The sequence below is a fragment of the Bos mutus genome, chromosome 5, assembly GCF_027580195.1.
Source record: "Bos mutus isolate GX-2022 chromosome 5, NWIPB_WYAK_1.1, whole genome shotgun sequence".
In the NCBI taxonomy this organism is placed as follows: domain Eukaryota; kingdom Metazoa; phylum Chordata; class Mammalia; order Artiodactyla; family Bovidae; genus Bos; species Bos mutus.
In genome coordinates this window covers 107,991,568-108,014,971 of record NC_091621.1, presented here as the reverse complement: position 1 = coordinate 108,014,971, position 23,404 = coordinate 107,991,568, and the positions used below count along the sequence as shown (strand labels likewise).

Sequence of the window (23,404 nt, the reverse complement as noted above, 5' to 3'; positions counted from 1 at the left end):
CCCCGCCCCGCCCCAGCCACTCCGGCCTCCGCCTCCTCCCGGCTAACGCGGGGTAGGTGTGTGAGGGGATAGGGTTGGGGGGGGAAACCAGCACCAGCGCCTTTAAGGGGCGTGGCTACACGCTCCGCCCCTACCTGCCCCTAGCGCGCCAGTGAGGGGTGGGGTGAGGGAGGAGGTGCCAGGGTGGGAGGGGAAGCGAGGCGTGCGCTAGCGCGCAGGCGCAGTAGCCGGCCGACAGCCTTGTGTTTCCAAAATGGCGGCAGCGATGGATGTGGATACCCCGAGCGGCACCAACAGCGGCGCGGGCAAGAAGCGCTTTGAAGTGAAAAAGGTTGGGTCTCGCCAGCGCCTTCCTCGGGGAAGCTAGAGAGGCGCGGATCTGGCTGGCAGGCCCGAGGATGACCGAAGCGCGGAGGAAAGGGCTTCATTTCAGGGCGTTCCTGGGACAGGGTACCAGGAAAGGAAGCCAGGGGGCGGGCCTTAGGATTGATCGGCGTGGCTGCGGCCCACTGTCCGTGGCGGTGTAGGTTTCTTTCAGAGGCTGAGGGGCCAATCACGGAAGTGCTTATTGAGATAGCGCGGTTGCGACTTGGCTGCAAGAGCCAAGCGCTTGAGCTGTCACTGGAGTGGCGGAGGGGTGGGGAAAGAGCGGGTGGGGTGGGTGGAAGGGGGGAGTCGGAGGCTTGCGGCGGGTGGAGGATGGGGGCAGTGCGGCGAAAGCCAGGAACCTGAGGTCCTACCGCATTGGAGGCCTCTGAGGACCCGGGCTGGACATCTCCGTGCCCTGCCCCTGTGCGAAACTTGGAGTCCCTCTGACGGACCACGACCTGGTGTTCGCCTAACCGAGGCCTCCATTAGCCCTCTCCGGCCCTCGCCCCTGCCAAGTTGAAAGTGTCTCGAGTGTAACTCTTGGCTCTTCTAAGAGGTCTGTAGGTTTGTCACAAAGCTGCCCCGGTCCTGCGGTCATATCCAGAAACCCCCTGTCCAAAAAAAAAAAAAGCATGGTGGAATTCGTTAAAAAGAAAATGTGAGCTCAAACCTTGTGTCATTTAGCGAGAGTTGAGTACTAGTTGGGAACGACCTGGTAGAAATGGAAAAGCAGAAATGTGTGGAACGTGTCTTTTTGCATGAAATGCCTTACGGTTGTTTGCAACTGTACAGTTTGGGAGTAAAGTGCCGATTCCCAACTAAGGTAAAACAAATATGTACAAAATGAAGACTCTGAAATAGGGAAGATGTTGTTCCTGCAACATCTGGCTAGACCCTGACAGTTTTCCCCCTCCTGGTGCTTTTTGTCGTTTCATTGTGGGCACTGCATGCTCAGGTACAGCCAGCAGCCATATTGAAGAATAGAAGTAGGATTTTTTTTTTTTCCCCTCCAAGTTGAGGCTGTCGTGTGAAAAGTACTGAAGAAGTTACCAGACACTGAGAATTAGGCTGGAAAGAGATGCAGGTTTAGGAAGTGGCACCAGATTCGTGGATGAAAAGGAGTTTGGGAATATTTGTAATTGCGGAAGTCAGAAGGTTGAGTTACTTAAATGCTACTTTTAGATAAACTCTTGCGGAAATTAATATAATAGTCTAAGCAGATAGGAAACAAAATTGTAAAGTTTGTTGTGCAATTATCTTCTAAGATTTAAGTGATGACCTTGGTGTGTACTGACACTGGGTGATTGGTTATCCGCTTATCCCATGATTACCCGTTTTATGATCCAGTCATCATTTTAGTTCATTCTGTTCCTTGCTTTCCCCTATTCCTGGTTCCAGAGTTGCCTTGAAGAGCAGATATTCATTTATACAGAAATTGAGCTCTCCTGCAACTGCCAGGAGAGCCTGCGCAATAATTCAGGTTTGTGATTATTAGACCTAAAACAGGCACTTAAACATCATTCCTGATCTGTTTACATTGACATGGCCACCTAAACTGTAGGTAAAAATTAAAAGATGACATTCATTTCTGTGTTCATATACTCAACTGTTGGGAGAATGGGTGTGCATAGTGTAGCCCTTGCTCTCTGAAATAATAAATGAGAGTAAGGTGATATCCAGCAGCTCTTTTGTTTAGTGGCCCTTGTAGCCAAAAAGATGATAAGTGCAGCATGAAATCCTAGAGCGTGTGTGTGGTTTGTATCGTGTGTGTGTCTATGTTACGAGGAGTGGAGTGCATTGTTCTCCCTTTTCTCTTTGCAGTGGAATGCGGTAGCCCTCTGGGCCTGGGATATTGTGGTTGATAACTGTGCCATCTGCAGGAACCACATTATGGATCTTTGTAAGTAATTGAAGGAGGATGGGGAGGAGTTGAAAAGGTTACAGAGATTGCGGCTATCCTGATGTGACCAATTTTCTTCTCCACAAAGAAATATAGTCAGAGCATTTGGGGCCTTCTACATCTAGTTTCAAATAAAGTAGCTTTTTATGATATCCTGCAGGCATACCCATCTCTCAGAATAAATCTGCTCAACCTAAAGATGGCAGGGCCACATTTAGAATGAATTGTGGACACCCAGGTCCTGTTGACTATATCCTATTTCCCATCATGTAACCACACTCAAAGGCAAAAACAGTGAAGGAAAGAAAATTAACTTTGAGCTAAACGTTCTGTCCAGCACTAGTTTTTGCTGGGGGAAATTTATGACGAAAAGAGGCCCAAGAGTGGATTTTCAGTGTTAGCCCCAAATGTAGTGAGAGGACATCACTGCCGACACCTCGGTAGTCAGTTCATTGCTCTAAAGAAATTTCATTTCAATTTCCACATATTTCATTACACATAGTGGGCAACACGTAGCAGGTTTGGTTTAATTGTTGATGGAAGTTAGTATCCTTAGAGTAACGGGCCAGAACGTTGGTCACACCAGGAACAGTCCTTTTTTCATCCAGATACTAAAATGGTTTGATTGAAATCAGAAATAGCGCAAAGAATGTGCAGCTTTCTAGAATTGAAGTTGTAACTTAGTTTTAAATGACTTACCTGTCTCTTCGGCTTTCTCTTGAGCCGCTGTCCTGCTTTACTCTGGTAGTTCCTCTGACTTTCTCTCCATTCTTGAAGTGCCCATGCTCTTGTTTAGAACCCTTATATATCCTGTTTGAATCTTCTCCATCTCTTCTCTACCACTCTCCACCTATCTTTATCTGACTCAGCACTGTCTAAGTGTAAGTCAAAAATGCAGGCACATACATAATTTAACGTTTTCTGATACTCATATTAATAAACAGATGATTTGTATTTTATCCTATATCCAGGATACTTTAAATTTCAACATGTAATCAATATTTTAAAGCGAAATATTTTACTTTTTGTCTTTTTTGTACTAAGTTTTCAAAGTGCATTTTACACTTCCAGTGCGTCTCATTTCAGACTAGCCACATTTTAGGTGCTCAATAGCCATACGTGGCCAGGGCTACTTATTAGGTCGTGCAGAACTAACCCCTAGTTGGTCTTCAGATCTCACCTTAAACTTGCTCATAGACGTTTTCCCTGACCGTACTTACATACACACAAACACAAGCTAGAACAGTTCTGTTCAGTGTTTCCAAGATGTCCTGTAGTTTCCTTTGAGATTCTGTGGCAGTCATTTAACTTAGTTGGCTCTTTATAATTCCATGTTGTTTACAGCTGTGTTCCTGCATCGGGCGTAGTGTTCTAGTACATAGTAGTTTCTCCCTAGGTGCTTGCTCTGTGAAGAACAGAAACAAACGGGACCAGTCTGTGATCACTGCAACTTGGAAAGCACAAAGCAAATATTTTGCGTTGGAAAGTAGTCTTGGTCTGTGTTGGTTGTTTACTGCCCTTGGTGTCTTTGAGTTTTGACCCTGTTTTAACACTTTTTCACACAACAGTCAAAGCAGATCAGCAGCTACCATGATGTTTAATGGAGATAGAAAAGACCCATCACAGAAAAACACATGTACGGTTTTACATGTGCTTGGGTGGGGTTTTTGATTACATGCTTGCCCTTTTTTTTTTTGGGGGCTGTGCATTTTCACAAGGAGTTGTTCCCAGAGAAAATTTTAGTTTCTTGAGGCTCTCTTCTATAAATACTTAATGATTTTATATAATCCTGACTTTTTTTTTTTTAACTTCTTGTGATTAAGTCATTGTGTGTCTCTGGTTGCAAGAGAATGTACTTCTTGAGAAGACAGTGACAGACAAAGGCCATTGATACCGTCTTCTCTTAGTGTTGAACGCTTGAGGGGTTGATGTGGGCTCTTAGGTAGACACCTGCTTTATCATATATTTTAAATGTTGGGTGCAGAGGGAGAGCATTGAACTCCTATAACAAAGTGATTTCACGTCGTGTGTTTTGTTATTTGATGAATATTCACACCCTGGGCATTTTGCAAGGCTCCAGGATAAAACAGCATCTGGGCTCGGGTCTCTACCCTTATGAAACATAGCCTTCTGCTTATTACAGACACTAAAGAGAAATCTGGTCGCCACAACTAGACTTGTCTTCCTTTCAAAAATGAATTATGGTTCTTGTAAAAAAAACTTTTCGTTAAAGATGAAAATAAGAATCTTGATTTAGCAGTGGCCATTTTCTAACAAATTCCGGCCTGGTGTTAAATGAATAATTATATACATAGTTATAAATAAATGAGTAATTATGGCTGAGCTCCAGTTGAACCCACCTGCAAAGCATTCTTGGTCTGAAGACTTCCCTTTTGGCCTCCAGATTGATACTGTATATCCTACTATGGCCTCGGACTTCACTTTGCATTACCCTGCTTCTTGGTGCTTTTAAGAGTTGCTGAAAAATGCAATCTGCTAGGTGTCATTTTCTCCATTACCTCTGGTAATCTTGTCCCAGATAAAAGGTTGTCCAGAAGTGCTTAGACCCAGCCTTTGCCCATAAGTTAGTCTTTTCCTAAAACCACAAAAACCTAAAACCGCAAAAAAGATCCATCAGTGTTTTCAAAGGGTGAAATCTCTTCACTTCCGGGAAGAAGCTGTTGCTTCTTTAGCAGTCCTCTGGTGGTGATGGCCCTTGTATTAAAGTCCTCAAGCTTTGTAAGTCACATGAAATACACTTCTGCCTTTGCAGGGGTCTGATAAGAACCTGTTGCATGCTGCTTTTTTGTCTGCTTTAGGCTGACAGTGAGCAATTTCTTCCCCTGTTTAAGCAAACGACTAAACCCCTATGCTCACTCTCTGAACCGAAAGCTTGAAAACATTTTATCTTTGAGAACACTTTAGTAATTTTTCATGCCTTATCCCCTTTTATCTGGCATTCTAGATTGCAGTCCTATTTCTGCTTTTTAAAATTATTGTTAAAGTGTAGCTGACTTAGAATATTTTATTAGTTTCAGGTGTACAACCTAGTGATTGAAAGTATAGTGTGTACTCCCTTTGACGTTATTATAAAATGTTTGCTATATTCCCTGTGCTGTACAGTTTATTGTTGTTCTTTGTTAAGAATTTTCTGATAAAGAATAGATACATATTTGGCCCCCATTCTCTCTATTTATAGAAGCCATTTTTGTTTCCTTATTCAAGTACTGAGAGCCTAGTTTGCACTTGGCATAGAAAGACAGCCCCCTAAACATATGTAGGCCTAGAAAAATTTAAACATGGTAATATACTTTGAAAGAGTTTCATTTTTAATAGTAATAATTGTGCCTCTTACTTAGCTAATTTCTTAATACATGGTCCACATCTAAGTGAGAGGATTCCACTTGAAGAACATCAGATTTTCTTTTCTCTGCCATCTCTTTGAACAGGGTACATTCACAGACCCCATGCATTCTTTTTTTTTTTTTTTTAATATTTTAAAATCTTCATTTATTTATTGGGCTATACCAGGTCTTAGTTGCAACATGTGGGATCTAGTCCCCTGACCAGGGATCAAACCAGGCCCCCTGCATTGGGAACACAAAGTCTCAGCCACTGGCCCACCAGGGAAGTTCCCACTATGTATTTTTGAATATATGACATAGACCCTAGGTTCTCCACTTTTTTCAGAAGGAAAACCAGTTACTCTCTTTAAACTGAATCTGGGTAGCAAAGAAGTTCTGTGATTTCAGATCCTTTGCCATTCATATTTTTGAAGGATGGGGAAAAGCATTATTATGTTATATATCACTTCCCAAGACCAAGTTAACATCTCAGCATTATTTTCTTACAGTTTTACTATCTTCCACCTATGAAAGTTTGAAATAATTGCCTCCTATTAAATAGTCTTTCCCGAAGCTTTTTATTCATCAGAAAGAAGACTCCATTTAGTTACCACCTTCAGAGAAAGCAAATTACACGTTAGTAATTTTTGTTCTTAGAATATTTATCCCCAATAGAGCTTTACTCATCCTTTCTTGATCTCAGTCAAATTTTCATTCCATTTAAGTTCTCTCCCTTCCCCCTCTAAAATGGATATTCGGGTAGTTTGCAGTAATTTGTTCCACTCACTGGTCAGAAATGTCTCGGGACAGTAAGCATCACAGCTGGTGACCCCAATTCTCCAACCTGTCGGCCTCACAAACTTGCTGTGCTGACAGCGCTTTGAGGACCTGAGTTCTGATGTCCTCGCACAGAGCATCCGCAGCCCTCTACACCCCTTTCATTTGCTCTGTCCCAGCTCCATGTGTCTGCCTGACTCCTTCAGGGACTGGAGCTTGTCACTGAGGCTTTCATGTGGCAAACCTGGGTGGTGTAAGGGCCCAACAGCAAACATTCACCCCGCGTAGAGAAGATGCCAGTTCTCAGAACACCAAGAGTTAGGAGGTGGCTTTAAAAATTTACTAAATTTACCACATTATGAGGAATCACTGTCATTTGGACAAGTCAGGTCACGTTGAGACTTAGAAAGCGCCCTTTGCTGCGTTGCTCTGTTTTTGAATCAGGGGAGGAATTCTTTGCAAAGCGTGCCGTTAAGTCAGCTCTGCCTTCTCTGTTCATCACCCCTTTCCACATTCATTAAAAAACAATTATGACTAATTAACCACTTGAGATTCTGTTCCCGTTGAGGCCATCATCATCACCCCCTGCCCTGTCATGTCCTCACGTGTGGGTAGAGCCACTGGAGGTCAAAGGTGGTTGCTCGTGGGGCCAGTGATCGTGTCGCTTTTGTTCCCACAGGCATAGAATGTCAAGCCAACCAGGCGTCCGCTACTTCTGAAGAGTGCACCGTGGCGTGGGGCGTCTGTAACGTAAGGCAATATCTTTTCCTCCCAGCGTGGCTTGTACCGCTTCTCCTGCCTGCCCATCTTGTAACTAGGGAAAAAAAGACTAGCCCACCTTTCTCCACAAAGGTACACAGATAGCAAAAAAAAAAAAGGCATATAAAACCATTGTACTATTCACCTGTAAAAAGTATTAGTTAAGAGGCAGCAGTTTGTCTCAACTATGAAGTATACCAGCATCCGCAGCAACATTGTTGGGCTTTATCTTTGAGAATTGACTTCAAAGCCTACGGCACAATCGTTGGAACATTATGTTCGTGGAAATCTGTACTTTCTTACCAGATTTTCTTAAAGGCTGAGTGTCTTGTGGAACTAAGTTAGGTGAATAAATTGAGCATTCCTGTGTATGTTGCTGGGGGGTCGGGGTGGAGGGGGCAGATGTACCAAGTTAGCATTTGGGTTTTTTTTTAAATGTGCTTCGTGACAGAAATGTTTTGTGCAGCCTCGTTGGACTGAATGTACAGCCTTCCAGGGAGTGACAGCTGTGAAGGATAATAGACATCAAATATGTTATTTCCAGCACGTTAAAAATTCGTCCTTATAGCCATGTAGTCCCAGTCATATGAGCTAAAAATGTCCTGTCCGGGTGTCCTGTGCCCAGGGGACAGAGAGCTCCCAGCATGACACAGGCCTAAGAAGCCACACTCGAGTCAGACCACCACTCCCTGTCTCTGTGACTGACTTGCTAGGCAGCTGCGGGCAAGGTATTGGCCCCTCTAAGCCTCATATGAAGTGGAGCTGTTAGTAGACTGCTTAGCATCATAATCAGGATGAAATGATTTTATGTTTAAAAAAAGATGCTTAGAGGAGTTCAGGGTTTGGGTGGGGCATGAGCCACCCATCTCCTTGCATGGCCCTGCAATAAACCTTTTTCTCTGCTCAAAAAAAAAAAGTGCCTAGAATACCTCCTGCAGGTCCCTTTGGCAGTCTTACAGTAGCTCCTGTTGGTCAAGGGACTACATGTGCCACCTTCGAGGATAAAGAATAAAGCATATTGGGCTCTTGGCTCTCTGTGGCATCCAGGTGTAGAGTGAGAACCATGTCACTTTGTGGTGGAAGGAAAAGCAGTGCGCTGCTCCTTAAATTTGACTCAGGAGAGTCACACTCAGAGAACCTGCCACCAGGAAGAGCAGCAGGTGTGCCTGAAGCCTTGGACTAGTCCTGGGTTCCCGGGTTGGGTCTTCTATGACACTGACTGGCTCTGTGAATTAGGCACGTCACTTAACTCATCTGGGCTTCAGTTTCACGTCTGTAAAATGAAGATGGTGATACCCGTCACGCTTGGCAGGGTTGCTGCAGGCTCCAGTGAGGTGATAGGTGTTCATAGCCCTCCTGTTAAGTGTAAAGCACGAGGCAGTGCGTTTTGAGGCTGCTGGGTACGTCCATTGATAGGTCTTAGATTGTTGGCAGGAGGAAAGCTGGGATCGAGGATGTTCAGGGGTGCTGTCCTGGCCCAGCAGCCTCATTTGCAGCCCCTCTTTCCCTCCGTCTTCAGGGTGGGGCGCAAGTACAAGGACCCTGAACACTGGCAAAGAGCCTAGTGGGGCAGCTGGGAGGGAGAAGGGGGTCCTGAATGCCCTTAGGTGAGCCTGTCCCCATTGCCTGGGGATTGAAAAAATGCCTCCATTTTCTGCCCTTTGGAAATGTTGTTTTTCCTCTTTTTCACCGTAAGTCAGGTGAGCATCAGGACGAAAAGGATCTTGCAAAGGGCCGTCACTTTGGGAGTCTTTGTCCCTCTGAGTAGCCCCAGTGCACTAGTATGGACTCTAGTCTTCATCACTGCATTCTGTTTCTGTCTGTGTGGAAAGTCAGTTTTCACAGATGATAATCCACATTATGATTCTTTAAGTTCCATGCATGTTTGGGTAGACACACTGACCAGGTTTCAGGGCTGTAAGCCAGGCCTGCCCAAACTTTCATTGTGTGTTGGGGTGTCAGCACTTCTCCCCAGTCCCCACCTCAGCCGACCCGTCATGGCTCAGATGCAGGGACCCTTGTTGCTCCATCCTGATGCTGCTCACACGAGCAGGGCTGGAGGATAAGCATCATTGCAGAAGTGCTGTGATCAGCATCTGCATGTCCCTAACACGCACAGACTTTGCTTTTCCCCAAACCCAAAGGCCAACCCCTCATTCCCTGTCAGCGCCCAGCGTTCTTGGTGCTTTCGCCCTTTTACTTCCCATCTGGATCATGGAACCAGCCCTTTGATGCTCTTCCAGCTGCTTGCATGCAGAATGCCCATCACACTGCTTCCTCTTACCCTGATTTTTTTTATCTGATTCCTTTTTTAAGACAAAGTCTCACCCACTACTAGAGGCTTGTTAAGTACCAAGCTTTTGTAATATCAATGCCTCTATGAGCAAATCTGCAAATACAGTCCTTTGGGCAGTGTTGAGCTGGGTGTGGAAGGTCGGGGACGTGCCCATCGCAGTTCTGGGTGGTTGGCGGGAGTGATGCACTGCCATGTGCTAAGGAGAACCCTCTCCTCCTGGGGTTCCCTTCTCCAGGATGGGGAGGGAGCTGGAGACCAAGAGTGGGCAATTTGAAATGTGCGGATGATTGAGGGCCTCCTTTTGCCTGTGTGTGAGGAAAGCAAGCCTCCCCTCCAGGCCGACAAGACCCAGGGAGCCCCACTCCATCTTACCTTAGGAAAGGGAAAGAGACCTCATTGCGTGAACACCCACCATGCATCCTAAACGTGTGCTTCATTTGGTAGGAACGAAGCCTCGCAAACGTTTCGTGGGCCGTGGCCTGGTACCTAACCGGGTGTAACCCCTCGTAGACTTCTTGTCTCCCATTGTGTGTTGCCTTCCTTGGTTCTCCAGCCGCTGTATATCACCACCCTGCTCCCCTTGAGACGTATTGTCCGTAGACGGCTGAGCCTGCACAGAATTATTTTTAATAAAATGTATCTTTTCTTCCAGCATGCTTTTCACTTCCACTGCATCTCTCGCTGGCTCAAAACACGGCAGGTGTGTCCGTTGGACAACAGAGAGTGGGAATTCCAAAAGTAGGTGTCCCTGGCTGTTTCCACTTTGTATGTAAGGTTGGGCTGTGTGGTCAGTGCCATTCTTGGACTCACGTCAAGCTGGAGGGTGCACAGTTTTAGAAGATGAAGACATAAAACATGCTCGGTTCGTAAACTAGCTTTCGGTTAGACAAGGACTCGTGTCTGTTTAAAACGCATAAGGTGAACCAACATTAGAAACTTGCAGCCTAGAGTTTGCCAGCCATCTAGGTAGGGTCTTTGGACGTAGTAGTAGAAGCTTGCAAATTCTCATTTTGCAAGCTATTAAATATTTCCACAATCACATCAATAATAAGGCTCCAGGGGATAACTAATGTCACCTGTCTTTGCTTTGGGCTAGAATTATATCATGTTTCATTGGTTTATCTCACAGGGATTAATTCTGATACAGGGTTTATGGCTATCTCAACTAAATCATTATTGTTGCTGCTGTTAATTGTAGTAGCGTGTAATTAATACATGGCATGCAAATTTTCAAAAATTCAAATGGTCGGTCTGGACTAGTAATTCCTAAAAGAGGAATTTCTGGTTTAAGAGTATGTATGTTTCTATTTTTTGATAGTGTCAGATTTTTTCCTTTCCCAAGAATATGTACTAATTCACAGCCCCTACAAACAGTGAAGCAGAAGACTGCATTCTCCATTTCTTGCCAGTGCTCTGTTATCAGACGTTTTCATCTTAGCTACTGACAGGTGAAAATCAGTTTTCAATTGTATATTTTAAAACTTTGAGTAAAGTTGGGCCACTTTTCATGTTTTTATGCCTGTTGTGTTTTTCTGTGAAACACTTTTTTATCTGTTGAATTTTCAGTTAATTTATCAAATTTTTAACGGAAAGGGGGATTTTCGAAGTTCTCGAGAGGCCTTTGTAATTGACTGTGCCATGGAGCAGGCTCAGGGTGCCGTTTCGGACCAAAACTGTCTCACGTAGCCCGTACGCGTGCCCAGGGCTGAGCCTAAGAAGTGGGGGTGTGAAGAGCCCCCCTGCTGGGCTTGGCCCTGTCGCTTTATCCAGCTGGTGACTTTGCCTGGCTGTGGTTATGAGTGCCCTGGGAAAACAAATTCATAAGAAGCAAATTTCATTTCAGCATGCTTTAATCTGATGGATAACTTCCAGGTTATTCTCACTAACAAGCTGGAGCTCTACCCTGTGAGGACTTTTTTAGAGAATATTTAAGCGAATTTCTTATAAGGAGTGCTTAAAGAATCTAGCAGCCTTTCAGGATGATGGCAACAGTGATGCAGAGTTCTGGTGCCCTGGTCTCCATCTGTGTAACGAAGTATTTTCATCAGAGGCGAACTACCCGCTAAGAACCAGGACAAAAGATTAAGATAATAATGGATTCTGTGTTCAAGAAATCTTATATGTGGAAAAAATGTCCTGTCATTGGTTATAATCTTTCTGGAGCCAAATTTTGGCCTCTGGGGAAATCAGAAAGGCCCTGAGATCCACACCTAGTTTCTCGACAGTTCTCTTTCTGCGGTGCTCAGTGGACTCAGGGCTGTCATTGGAACTGGTGATAGATTTTGACACTGAAGGCTGTTCGGTTACTGTTCTCTGTACGAGCCTTACCCTAAACTAGCCCGAGTACGGGAGTTGAGGGGAAGAGGCGGCCCACAGGGAGGGGGGCAGAGGATTCAAGCTGTCTTAGCCACTTACTGGCCATCAGGTGCAGCTCCCTTTCACAAGCATCAGCTGTGACTCCTCCCTGTTACTGCCCTGCATCTGCCTGGCACCTGGAAAGAGTCAGGCGGGTACAGTTGAGTGGGGGACCATCACTATGAAGAGGGTGGTAGGGACAATGTTACAGGAGGCTGGTAGGCTGAAACGGGCAGAGACCAGGGTTGTAACCCAGTCTTCAAAGTTTTAACCAGATTGGCGGATATATTTTTAGCAGGTGTTACAGTCTCAAACAGGGAATCACAATAAGGAATGAATTAATAATTTACTTTGTCTTCCAGGTATGGGCACTAGAAAAAGAGAATTCTTCGATCAAGCTCAACTGTTTTTTTGTTATCCACTGAATGACTTGCCCTCCTGTTACTTAATTATAAGTTAGATAGAACCGTGTCTCTTCTGCTTTGTCTTTTCAGTTTGCTATTCCGGCAGCCATACTGTATTCTGTGTCAAATAAAATCCAGTTGGATTCTAGAACAGACGCTGTCTCTTGTGTATGTGCAAAAAGTGAATGCAAGTAAAGAGCCCTCCCGCCCCTTTCTAGGGTGGAAGGCCAGGTTTTGAAAGTGAGACGTTTGTTCATCAGAGCCAAAGCAGGATCGTCCTGCGAGCACGTCGCTTGGTCTCGAGGAAGCCTGGTCCACAGCCTGGCTGCTGATGGTGATCTTTGGGCGAGTGGTCTCTCTGCTCCGAGCTCTTCCTCCTCCGTGAAGTGGCTGCCAAGGACTAAACAGGATCATCTGGGCACAGAAAGAGGCCTTATAAACTGTGAGAACGCTGTTCAGGTGTTAACTTTGTGTATGACGTGTCGCTTTCTCAGTTTAGTTTAGAAAAGTTAACTTGAAAAAAAATTAATATGTTATCTTGGCTGGCAGTGGAGTAATGTGTGAACTCAAATTGGAAATCAGTGTCATTTAGAGTTAACGGGAGAATTCAGGTTTCCCTTCTCCACCACCACCCTTTGTAATTTGTTTAAAATGCCTTGGCCGTGAACGGAACTGCCAGTTTTAACACTACTTCAGTCTCTCAGCCTTTAAGAGGAGGGTTAATTTACTGCAGTGATTCTCAAAGTGTGTGCTGAGGACTTGTGGGAGTAATAGAAACACTTTCAGGAGGTTCACGAAGTTCCTTTTCTGGCTGCATGTCTGTAAAGGCCAGTTTTTCTTTTTTTCCTTCAACCAAAGCAACGTATTGAATGAAGACGCAGAGCAGCGAATCCAGCTGTCTTCTGCTAAGTCAGATATAAAAAAGATTTGCAAAAATGTAAAACGGTGCCACTCTTCTAACTTCTGTTTTGAAAAACTAACTTTGAATAAAAATATTTATGTTAACGTGATGGATTTTTGTTCTTTTAAAGTCTTTTAAATGTCTCAGTTTGATTTCCACAGTGGTAAATATCTGTAGATGCAAGTCCCATAAAAACTCTTTGGTTTCGTCAGTGTTTAAGGTCATAAGGGGATCCTGAGACTCGAAAGTCTGAGAACCTCTGGCTTAGGAAGTAAGAACTTTGAGGTCCAGCCTGGGTGGAACCCAGCTTCCCCACTTGGCCGCCAACTGTGCAGGTGCTCGGGGCCAGGCGGCTGCTGCCGTCCATGTTCCTTCCACCCTCGGCAGAAATCACCTCCTTTAAACCCCTTTCCGGTGGTCATTCACACTGCAGGAACACTTCAGCGATGCAGAAGAACGGTTTTCACATAGCTGGCGTCACCTATTTGCAGAGTTCTGCCTGGGTATCCATAAGGACCCTTGGTTGCAGAGCAGCCAACTCCAGCTTCTGCTTAGGTCATGGAATGTTTGTGAGGGCCAGGGGGCTGTGTCCTCTGAAAGGAGAAAGGGACACAGGGGCTGGACATAAGAATGAATAACTAGAACCAGGGCATCCCTGCTGGGATTCTCTCTATCGCTCTTTCACAAAGACCAGCTGCTTTTTTTGGCTATGCTTATAGCTTGTGGGATCTGGAGTCCCTGACCAGGGATCAAACCTTCGCCTGATTAATGGAGGTGCAACTCTTCAATTCCTGAAGCCACAGGCATTCAGAGGCATCTGAGCTCTCCCTTCGCCTCTGCATCTAAGTAGTCATTAAACTCCATTCACCTGCAGCACTCACTGCAACCTGCACCCTCTTCTCCATTCCCATCGCCACTGACAGCACAGGCTGTCTTCATTTTCCTCTAAAACAATTGCAGTTCTCCAACTGTTATCGTTAGTCTCCTTGCTACAACCTGAAACAAATCTTTAACTTGACTGATGGCCCTTCCACTAGCTGGGAAATCTCTACCTTGATGGACAGAGTTCACTTCCCATTGTAGACGAGCGTGCCTCATCCCGGCTCCTCCGGCTTCCAAGCAGCTGGAGAGGTAGGGTACCCCACCTCCATCAGAGACACTCGGGCTGCCATCCTTTGTGGCTGTGGGCAGCAGCATTGGCAGCACCCAAGGCCCAGTGCAGACAGCCAAATGGGTTGTGACAGCCGGTGTTTAATAGCCTCAATAGCCAGCACCTTCCCAGACCAGTTTTGTGGCATCATTTTGGCTGTGGTCCCAGTTGCTGCCCATTTTCCGAGCCTGATTCTCCAACATGCCCTGTGCTGCGGTGAGCTCTCCAACATTTCTTACCGTATCCAGTCTGCTGCAACGATCACCCAGGCCTTTGGTTCTCAACTGTCATCATTAATCCCCTCCTGCCCCTGCCAGGTACGTCTACACTGTTTCCTTATTCATTCTCAAAACAGTCCTAAAAAGCCCATCATTTTATGAAAATGTCATCTGACATTTTTTATTCACTTCTTCAGCCAACAGAATACTTCTGAGAGTCCTTTGCCTGTCTTTTCTCTTCTCGGTTTTTGTCCCCTATTTGATCAGTTTGTTTTTTCGCTGCACTGCTTGGCATGTGGGATCTTAGTTCCCTGACCAGGGATTGAACCCCTTCCCCTGAAGCAAGGAGTCATTAACCATTAGACCACCAGGGAAGTCCCTCTTGTGATATTTTTTCCTTCAATGCCTTTTATTTTCTTCCTGCTTGGACCAATTTTTCAGCCTACTGTTGAAACACCTTTTGAGGGCCTCTTGTCCCCACTGAGCCCACTGCCCTGCCCTCTTACTTGGGTCTTCAACCCATGGCATACAGAGCCTCACACGACCTGTAACCGCAAAGCACATCCCCATCTCTGTTCCTCTCTTTCCAGCCTGGCATGAGCTCCTCTGACCTCATCCCAGTGCCATGTGGAAGCTTCAGCTGGATTTGCTTGAACCTCCGTCCTTCCAAGAATACCTCCTGCCCAATCCAGTCCCCCTCCCTACTCCCTTGTCTCAGTGCCGGGTTACCTGAGAGGCTAGCCCTCCCCCAGACTCCTCTAAACAGGGTCAGGGCCCCTGCCTCCCTTTAGGGCCTCCAGCATCATAGTGTCCTCTTTTCTCCGAACTTTTTGAAATCTCCCCCAAAGTGAGACCATATTTCTAGCTAAACCCAGGCTATGATGAAGTCTGAAACAGCGTGGTGTCTTTCACCAAAGTGTCCCCTTTCTTCTACTTTCTTCAGAGCAACCTCAGAGTAGCAATTTTTCAAACTAATTGTTTCTACATTTTGCGTTCTGAGACATGAAACTAACCATTACACAAAAGTAGAGCCTATCATCCTATACTTAGCAGAGAATGGAACTATTTTCAGATGCCTTGATAATTATTCTATGTTCTGCCAAACAAACTCCTTCTGGAAGTGATAGCCTCTATCTTGCTCAGAGACATTGATATCCAAACAAACAGTCTAGAAACATTAAACTCATCTTTAATGTCACCTCAACCCTCATCCCAAATATCCATGTGTATACTGTGTCCTATCTATTATACTTCAATTTTGCATCTCTCAAATCCACTTTTGTCCACTCTGTCTCCACTATTCAGGCCTTGATCATCATCTGGATTGTTGAAATGTGTCCCTTATTCCCTTCACCTACAAGATTTAGGAGCCCTTATAATAGAAAGTGGCTTCCCAGGTGATGTTAGAGATAAATAACCCTCCTGTCAATGCAGGAGACTTAAAAGATGCAGGTTCGGTCCCTGGGTCGGGAAGACCCCCTGCAGAAGGAAATAGCAACCCATCCCAGTATTCTTGCCTGGAGAATCCCGTGGACAGAGGAGCCTGGCGGGCCACAGTCCATGGGGTCACAAAGAGTCAGACAGGACTGAAGCAACTTAGCACGAATGCATGGGGCTTCCCTCATAGCTCAGTTGGTAAAGAATCCACCTGCGATGCAGGAGACCCTGCTTCAATTCCTGGGTCAGGAAGATCCCCTGGAGAAGGGATAGGCTACCCACTCCAGTATTCTTGGGTTTCCCTTGTGGCTCAGCTGGTAAAGAATCCGCCTGCAATGCAGGAGACCCGGGTTTGATCCTGGGTTGAGAAGATCCCCTGGAAAAGGGAAAGGCTACCCACTCCAGTATTCTGGCCTGGAGAATTCCATTGACTATGCAGTCCATGGGGTCGCAGAGTTGGACACGACTGAGCGACTTCCACTTCACTTCACTTCATGCACATGATAAAAAGTATCATGAAAGAATAACCCAAGGACTTCCCTTGGTTTATTAGTCCAGTGGTTAAGTCTTCACCTTACAGTGTGGGAGGTACAGGTTTGACCCCTCGAGGTCAAAAAATCAAAACATAAAACAAAAAGAGTAATGCAACAAATTCAATTAGACTTTTAAAATAACCCACATTGCCAGTCAGAATGGCTGCGATCCAAAAGTCTACAAGCAATAAATGCTGGAGAGGGTGTGGGGAAAAGGGAACCTTCTTACACTGTTGGTGGGAATTCAAACTAGTACAGCCACTCTGGAGAACAGTGTGGAGATTCCTTAAAAAACTGGAAATAGAACTGTCTTATGATCCAGCAATCCCACTGCTGGGCATACACACTGAGGAAACCAGAAGGGAAAGAGACACGTGTACCCCAGTGTTCATCGCAGCACTGTTTATAATAGCCAGGACATGGAAACAACCTAGATGTCCATCAGCAGATGAATGGATAAGAAAGCTATGGTACATATACATACATATGGAGTATTACTCAGCCATTAAAAAGAATACACTGGAATCAGTTCTAATGAGGTGGATGAAACTGGAGCCTATTATACTGAGTGAAGTAAGCCAGAAAGAAAAACACCAATACAGTATACTAACGCATATATATGGAATTTAGAAAGATGGTAACAATAACCCTGTATACGAGACAGCAAAAGAGACCCTGATGTATAGAACAGTCTTATGGACTCTGTGGGAGAGGGAGAGGGTGGGAAGATTTGGGAGAATGACATTGAAACATGTATAATATCATGTATGAAACGAGTCGCCAGTCCAGGTTCGATGCACGATACTGGATGCTTGGGGCTGGTGCACTGGGACGACCCAGAGGGATGGTATGGGAGGAGGAGGGAGGAGGAGGGTTCAGGATGGGGAACACATGTATACCTGTGGCAGATTCATTTCAATATCTGGCAAAACCAATACAATATTATAAAGTTTAAAAATAAAATAAAATTTAAAAAAATAAATAAATAAAATAAAATAACCCACATTAAAAAAAAAGAAAAGAATAATCCAGAAGGTCCAGTTTTATGTCATCTAAAGATTTTGCCCCTTCAACAAACTCACGTTCTCTGACTCTTCTGAGCTGTATTCTCAAGAGTCTGCAGAAGGCATCTTCATTCATTCAAAACTGTTGGGGAACAAGGCAAAGATGAAGGAGCATACATTTGCCAACAATTTCTTTCTTTACACCACTAATGTTTAAATCTCACCGAATTTCAAAACTTCACAAAAATACAACTGCCTAGAAATAAACATGTAGACATGCTCTAACACTAATCAAATGGAATACTAATTGTAAGATGGAACTTTAATAGGGTAGAATATTTTCTTTAATTGTGAAAACTGATAAGAAATGCATAAAAGCATTTATTATGTGATGCCAAAAGGAAATAGAATTATTATGGGCATCGTGACTGCCCATGTAGCATATTCGACAATATACTCCAGTAAAAAACATAGATAATATGCAAAATGAGATTGCTGTTAGGTATATTAAATTGTGGATCATTTATCACCATGTTTTGTTTGTTTTTTGCTATGTTTCCTCTTGCATTTAAAGGGGAAATAATAAGGAAAAGGGGGGCTTCCCTTGTGGCTCAGTGCTGAAAAAAAAAAATTGGCCTGACAATTCAAGAGACTCAGGTTTGATCCCCAGTCCAGGAATATCCCACGTGCCGCAGAGCAACTAAGTCCAAGAGCCACAAGTATGCTGTAGCATCTGGGAGCTACAACTACTGAAGCCCACGTGCCTAGAACTCTGAAGCCCACGTGCCTAGAACCCTGAAACCCAGGTGCCTAGAGCCATGAAGCCCACGTGCCTAGAACTCTGAAGCCCACGTGCCTAGAACTCTGAAGCCCACGTGCCTAGAACCCTGAAACCCAGGTGCCTAGAGCCATGAAGCCCACGTGCCTAGAACTCTGAAACAAGAGAAGCCACACAAGAAGAAGCCCGAGCACCACAGCTGGACAGTAGCCCCCGCTCACCACAAGTAGAGAGAAAGCCTGAGCAGCAACAAAGACCCAGCCAACCAAAAGTAAAAGAAATTTAAAATAAATTTTTAAAAAATAAAATAAGAAAAAGAAGAATTCCCCCTCCCCCTAACCCCACCAAGATGCTAAGTTGTCTTCAGACTCCGGAAGGCTCCACTTACCAAGATCAGTGACTCAAACTGCGGAAGCATGATCCTCAAAATTCACGATTTCCATCATGTTCTCATACATACAACCTCATCTGATCTTCCTAACCACTGCCTCTCTCAGATCTTTGCTTCTGAACAAAGTCAGTGGCTGGGTTCCTTGTCTCCACTCCCAACCCAGCACATCTTGGAGACACCTGAGACTATGTTCAGCTCCCTTGTGTCATACTGACAACCCTACTCTTCATTGCTTACCCGCTGGGTGTTCCTATAAAGATGGCAGATGCTATAAAGCTCAGGAGCCTGTCTCTCTCCTTGCTTTATCTGAGTTGCCAAGCTCCTCTCTGCTGTCATTATATCTTCCTTTGTTATATCCCATCCTCCTGAGTATACAGCATTATCTGTATTTTCACAGTACTACTCAAATTTCTCCCTAAGGCCTTCTTGATCTCCACTGCCTTCCCATAGCGAGGGGTCAAATGAGTTTAAGCTAAAAGCCTGGCTCTGCTACCAACACGAGGTGACTCTGAACAAGGTTCTGAGCTTAGGAGCCTTATCTTTAAAAATAGGTATAAGGGATACCATGAAAAGTGAGAAATAAAGAAAATTAGATCACCTGCTGAGATTAATATCGAAGAGAGCAGAGCTGGGATTACAGATGGGCAGACAGAGGAAAAGTGGATCCCAGGCAAGCAAGAAAGGACTGGGAAGGGATTAATGGCATTAATACATCCAAATAAATAATATGTTGACTTCTAAAGGGGCTTAATCTCAGCAACCTAAAACCTGAGCCTCACTGAGTCAAAAGTAAGCAGGGCCCATCCCTACTCCCTGCAGAATAAGCAGCCGTGGCTAATAGACTTTGACTAGTAACAGCCATTGACAAAGCCAACCTCCCTTTGGAAATCTTTGTGTGCTTTATATGTTTATTTTGTTGGATTTTATTATTTATATATGTATTTATGGCATGCTTTCTCTAGTTGTGGCGAGCAAGGATTACTCTCAAGTTGCAGTGCTCTGGCTTCTCATTTCAGAACTCAGGCTCTAGAGTTAGGATTCCAGAACACAAGCTCTAGTTGTGGTACACCAGCTCAGTTGCCCTGTGGCATGTGACATCCTCCCAGACCAGGGATCAAACCCATGTCCCTCACATTGGCAGCCAGACCCTCCACCACTGGACCACCAGGGAAGTCCTGCTTTAAATATCTGCATCATCTGATTAACTTTAAGACGTTCTTCCTTGGCTTTCCCATTGAACTTAAATTGAAACTTCTCACCCACAGCAACTCCTTCTCAGGTGAGCTGACCCCTCCTGCCTTCCCACATCTAAGAATGTCATTCCCTCTGGTATTCACAGAGCTCCAACCACCTTCCTGACCCCCACTTCTCTGCCCCAAGGGAGCCAGGACCTTGGCCTGGGGCTCCCCCACTTCTCAGCACGACTGGCTTCAAGTCTCAGAGCTCCCCTTAATTGCCACTGCCTAAGCAGGACTTCCCTGCCACCCATTCATTCTATCACATCAACCCATTTTATTGTCTACACAGTACTTGGTGCTATTAAAATCCTCTTGGTCCCTTATGTGATCACTTGTTTTACCTGGTTCTGAAATTTCAGAACAGAAACCTCACCTGTCTTATTCACCCCTGAATCTCCAGCACCTACCAAGGTGCCTTTGCTGCATGAGGAAATAAACACAGGACTGCGAGATCAATTGACTCTCTCATTTATTTAACTTAAGCTGACCAAATCAACTGTGATCCAGGTTTGGTGGTCTATTGGGAAAGAGTATTAAACTGACGGTGGAGATGTAGTTTTCTGATCCTTGTAATAGCTATGGTTCACTTTGAAATTAATGTTATCTTTTTAAAGTCTAAGGGTTTGGTAATTATTGTTGATGTCTATATTTACCATTATTATTATTCATTACTGTTGATGACTTGCCAGGCATCAATGAGAACTTTATCATCCACTGAGTCTTCACAAAAGTAGAATCTACAAGATTAGTGCTGTTGCTAGTCCATGTTACAGATTAAGAAACTGAGGCTCAGGGAGCTTAAGTGACTGTATAAATTCTCACCGTAGGTAATGGCAGAGGCAGATTTTAAACTGAGGTTGAAAGTGAAAGTGTTAATCACTCAGTTGTGTTCAACTTTTGTGACCCCGTGGACTGTAGCTCTTCAGAATCCTTTTCCTTGGGATTCTTCAGGCAAGAATACTAGAGTGGGTGGCCATTGCCATCTCCAGGGGATCTTCCCAACCCAAGGATTGAACCCAGATCTCCAGCACTGCAGGTTGGTCTGATGCAAAAGCTGGTGTGCTCATCCCAAGGCCCACAGTTGGCGCTGAGCTCTACCTGCCCCGCCTCACCCAGGGGATTCGACTCACCCTCTCTCTTGGTCTCTGATGATGATGACTCCACCTCACCCTACCCCTTCCAGAAGCCTGGCCCCTCAGTGTGCTGCCATCCATACCCAGAGTTGTCAGTCTTTTTCTTTTAAACTGTGGCCAGATACAACCTTTAGGGACAGAGTGAAGATGAGACCTGTTAGTTTTTTGTGTGTTCGCTTTGTTTCTTAATTTATCTTTTAAAGTCTTTATTGAACTTGTTATTATATTGTTTCGGTTTTATGTTTTGTTTTTTTGGGTGAAATGTAGAATCTTACCTCCCCGACCAGGCATTCAACTCACATCCCTTGCATTAAAGGAAGGCAAAGTCTTTTTTTTTTGGAAGGCAAAGTCTTAACCACTGAACCACCAGGGAAGTCCCTGCTTTGTTTTTTTAGAAGCTCAGTTCTTAATATATTGAAGGTCAGAGTAGAATGTACAAATCAGTAATAATAATAATGCTGTTCATTAGATTGGTGCTTGGGAAAACAGCCATATTCTCTGATTTTTTTTTTAAAGAAGTAATTTATTTTTTCTCTTTTAGTACTTTATTTATCTATTATTTATTTATTTATTTGGCTCCTCCAGGACTTAGTTGCCAGCCTGTGGTATCTCGTTCCCTGACCAAGGAGTTCCCCATGTTCCCTGATTGATAAGGCCTGATGTTTGTGCAGCCCTTAAGCATTTACAAAGGGCTTTCACTCCGTTATCTCGTGTTTCCCTTACACTAGCCTTTCTGTAGAAGAGGCTACGTGGGCGAGTAGAGAGGAGGCGGTCTTAGAAAGAGATAAACCTGGGTCCCCTCCTGGCCCACCACCAAGGAGCCATGAGACCTTGGGCAGGTCACTTGAGTCCCTTTTTTAAAAAAAAAAAAAATTGTATATACAATATCTCATTGTAGTTTTGATTTCAGTTTAGTTCAGTTCAGTGGCTCAGTTATGTCTGACTGTGCGACCCCATGGACTGCAGCACACCAGGCCTCCCTGTCCATCACCAGCTCCCAGAGCTGAAAATGTGCTGAACATCATCAGTCATTCAGTTTGGCTTATTGGCTATGTGTATGCCTTTGGCAAAATGCCCATTCAAATCCTTTACCCATTTAAAAAAATTATTTCTTCATTTTTGGCTGTGCTATGTCTTCCATGTTGTTCAGGTTTTTCTCTAGTCACTGCCGTGGCGAGAGGGTGGGAAATGCTATCGAGGTGCAGTGCGCGGGCTTCTCTTGTTGCAGACCACAGGCTCTAGCACCTGGGCTTCAGTAATAGTGGTGCACTGGGCTTAGTTGCTCCACGGGGATCCAGGGATCGAACCTGTGTCGCCTGCATTGGGAGGCAGATTCTTTACCACTGAGACACTGGGAAGCCACATCTGTTTCTGCAGCGCTACTGTCTGAATTCACATGCCCCCAAAGAAGACCCTGAGACAAGAACTCCAGAGCTTATTTCGGAGGCGATTCCCGGAAGCGCAGCAAGGGAAAGGGAAAGTGAAACGGAAAGTGAAAGGAGAAAATGAGGACGCGCCTGTGGGCAGCGGGGCTCCGCCTCACTGGGAGGAGCCTCGCCGAGCTCTCAGCGCCGTGCTCGCGGGGGTGTGTCCGCCCACTCCCACCGCCCTAGACGGTTCACGTCTCCGGCCCTTCCGGGCTGCCCGGAACAAAGGGCTGAGTACTGAGTGCTGGAGGTAAAGACTGCATGCAGGGACATCCCTGGCCGCTTTCACTGCAGGGGGTATGGGTTTGATCCCTGCTCAGGGAACCACGATCCCACATGTCACACAGCATGGCCAAATAAATGAATAAAACAAAACAAAACTGCATGCAGAGAAGCATCTCCTGTATCTGCAGGTAAAATAAAAAGGACCAAGGGGTGATGGGGCAGGGTACCAGCAGCCTCTTCAACTACCATCATCAGCTAGCTGCCTCAGCCCTTACTGCTTCGTCAGTCTTGCCTGCTCAGAGCTTCCTCTGCAGCAGACTTCTACTCTTGACTTTAATCTCTGTGCATCTCCGGGTTTCTGTGTCACTCTGCTGCCCAAGTCTCTGTGGAAGTCTTGCACTTAACCAGTCCTCCAGAGAAGCTTGGATGGTCCCTGGGGTCACCGCCTTGACTGGGCGGGGCTCTCCACACACCCCAGCTCATCAGACCTGGGCCTCCAAAGCTGGCTGCCCTGACCACAGGCCCTGACCTTCTCCCAGCCCCTATTTCTGAGGTCCAAAGAATAAAACATAACAACTGGTTCACACGAACCATTTCTGACTCCTTTTTCAGTCCCAGGTCTCCCAGATTGTTCATCCGTATCCCTCTCTGATGCTGAGCAATCATGATTGTTCATCAGGATCCCCCTTTGGAAATGAGGATATTGGGGCTCAGAGTGTTTAAGAGTCTTGCCCAAGGGCACACAGTCAAAGGCAAGTGTGCACT

The 23,404-nt window shown here is 45.2% G+C and overlaps 1 protein-coding gene across 5 annotated transcripts; it reads left to right on the top strand.

Moving 5' to 3' along the window:
• Nucleotides 1-184: 184 nt before the first annotated feature.
• Nucleotides 185-13,214, top strand: RBX1 (ring-box 1). Of its 5 annotated transcripts, none has more exons than XM_070371514.1 (6): nucleotides 185-331; nucleotides 2,191-2,269; nucleotides 7,070-7,140; nucleotides 9,890-9,939; nucleotides 10,098-10,183; nucleotides 12,163-13,214. In XM_070371514.1, the coding sequence occupies exons 1-6, from the start codon at nucleotides 254-256 to the stop codon at nucleotides 12,258-12,260; spliced, it is 462 nt and encodes a 153-aa protein (XP_070227615.1). In that variant the 5' UTR covers nucleotides 185-253; the 3' UTR covers nucleotides 12,261-13,214. The 5 variants fall into 5 exon arrangements, with proteins under 5 accessions (XP_070227615.1, XP_005909488.1, XP_070227616.1 ...); XM_070371516.1 differs by lacking the exon at nucleotides 185-331 and adding an exon at nucleotides 694-925; XM_005909426.2 differs by lacking the exon at nucleotides 9,890-9,939.
• The last annotated feature ends 10,190 nt before the right edge of the window (nucleotides 13,215-23,404 follow it).

What these genes read in the sequence shown, in the direction of transcription:
- RBX1 (XM_070371514.1), top strand. Translation starts at nt 254, where the DNA reads ATGGCGGCAGCGATGGATGTGGATACCCCGAGCGGCACCAACAGCGGC. An exon ending in GAACCACATTATGGATCTTT is followed by an intron (nt 2,270 to 7,069) that starts GTAAGTAATTGA and finishes TTGTTCCCACAG; the next exon opens with GCATAGAATGTCAAGCCAAC. An exon ending in GTGGCCTGGTACCTAACCGG is followed by an intron (nt 9,940 to 10,097) that starts GTGTAACCCCTC and finishes CTTTTCTTCCAG; the next exon opens with CATGCTTTTCACTTCCACTG.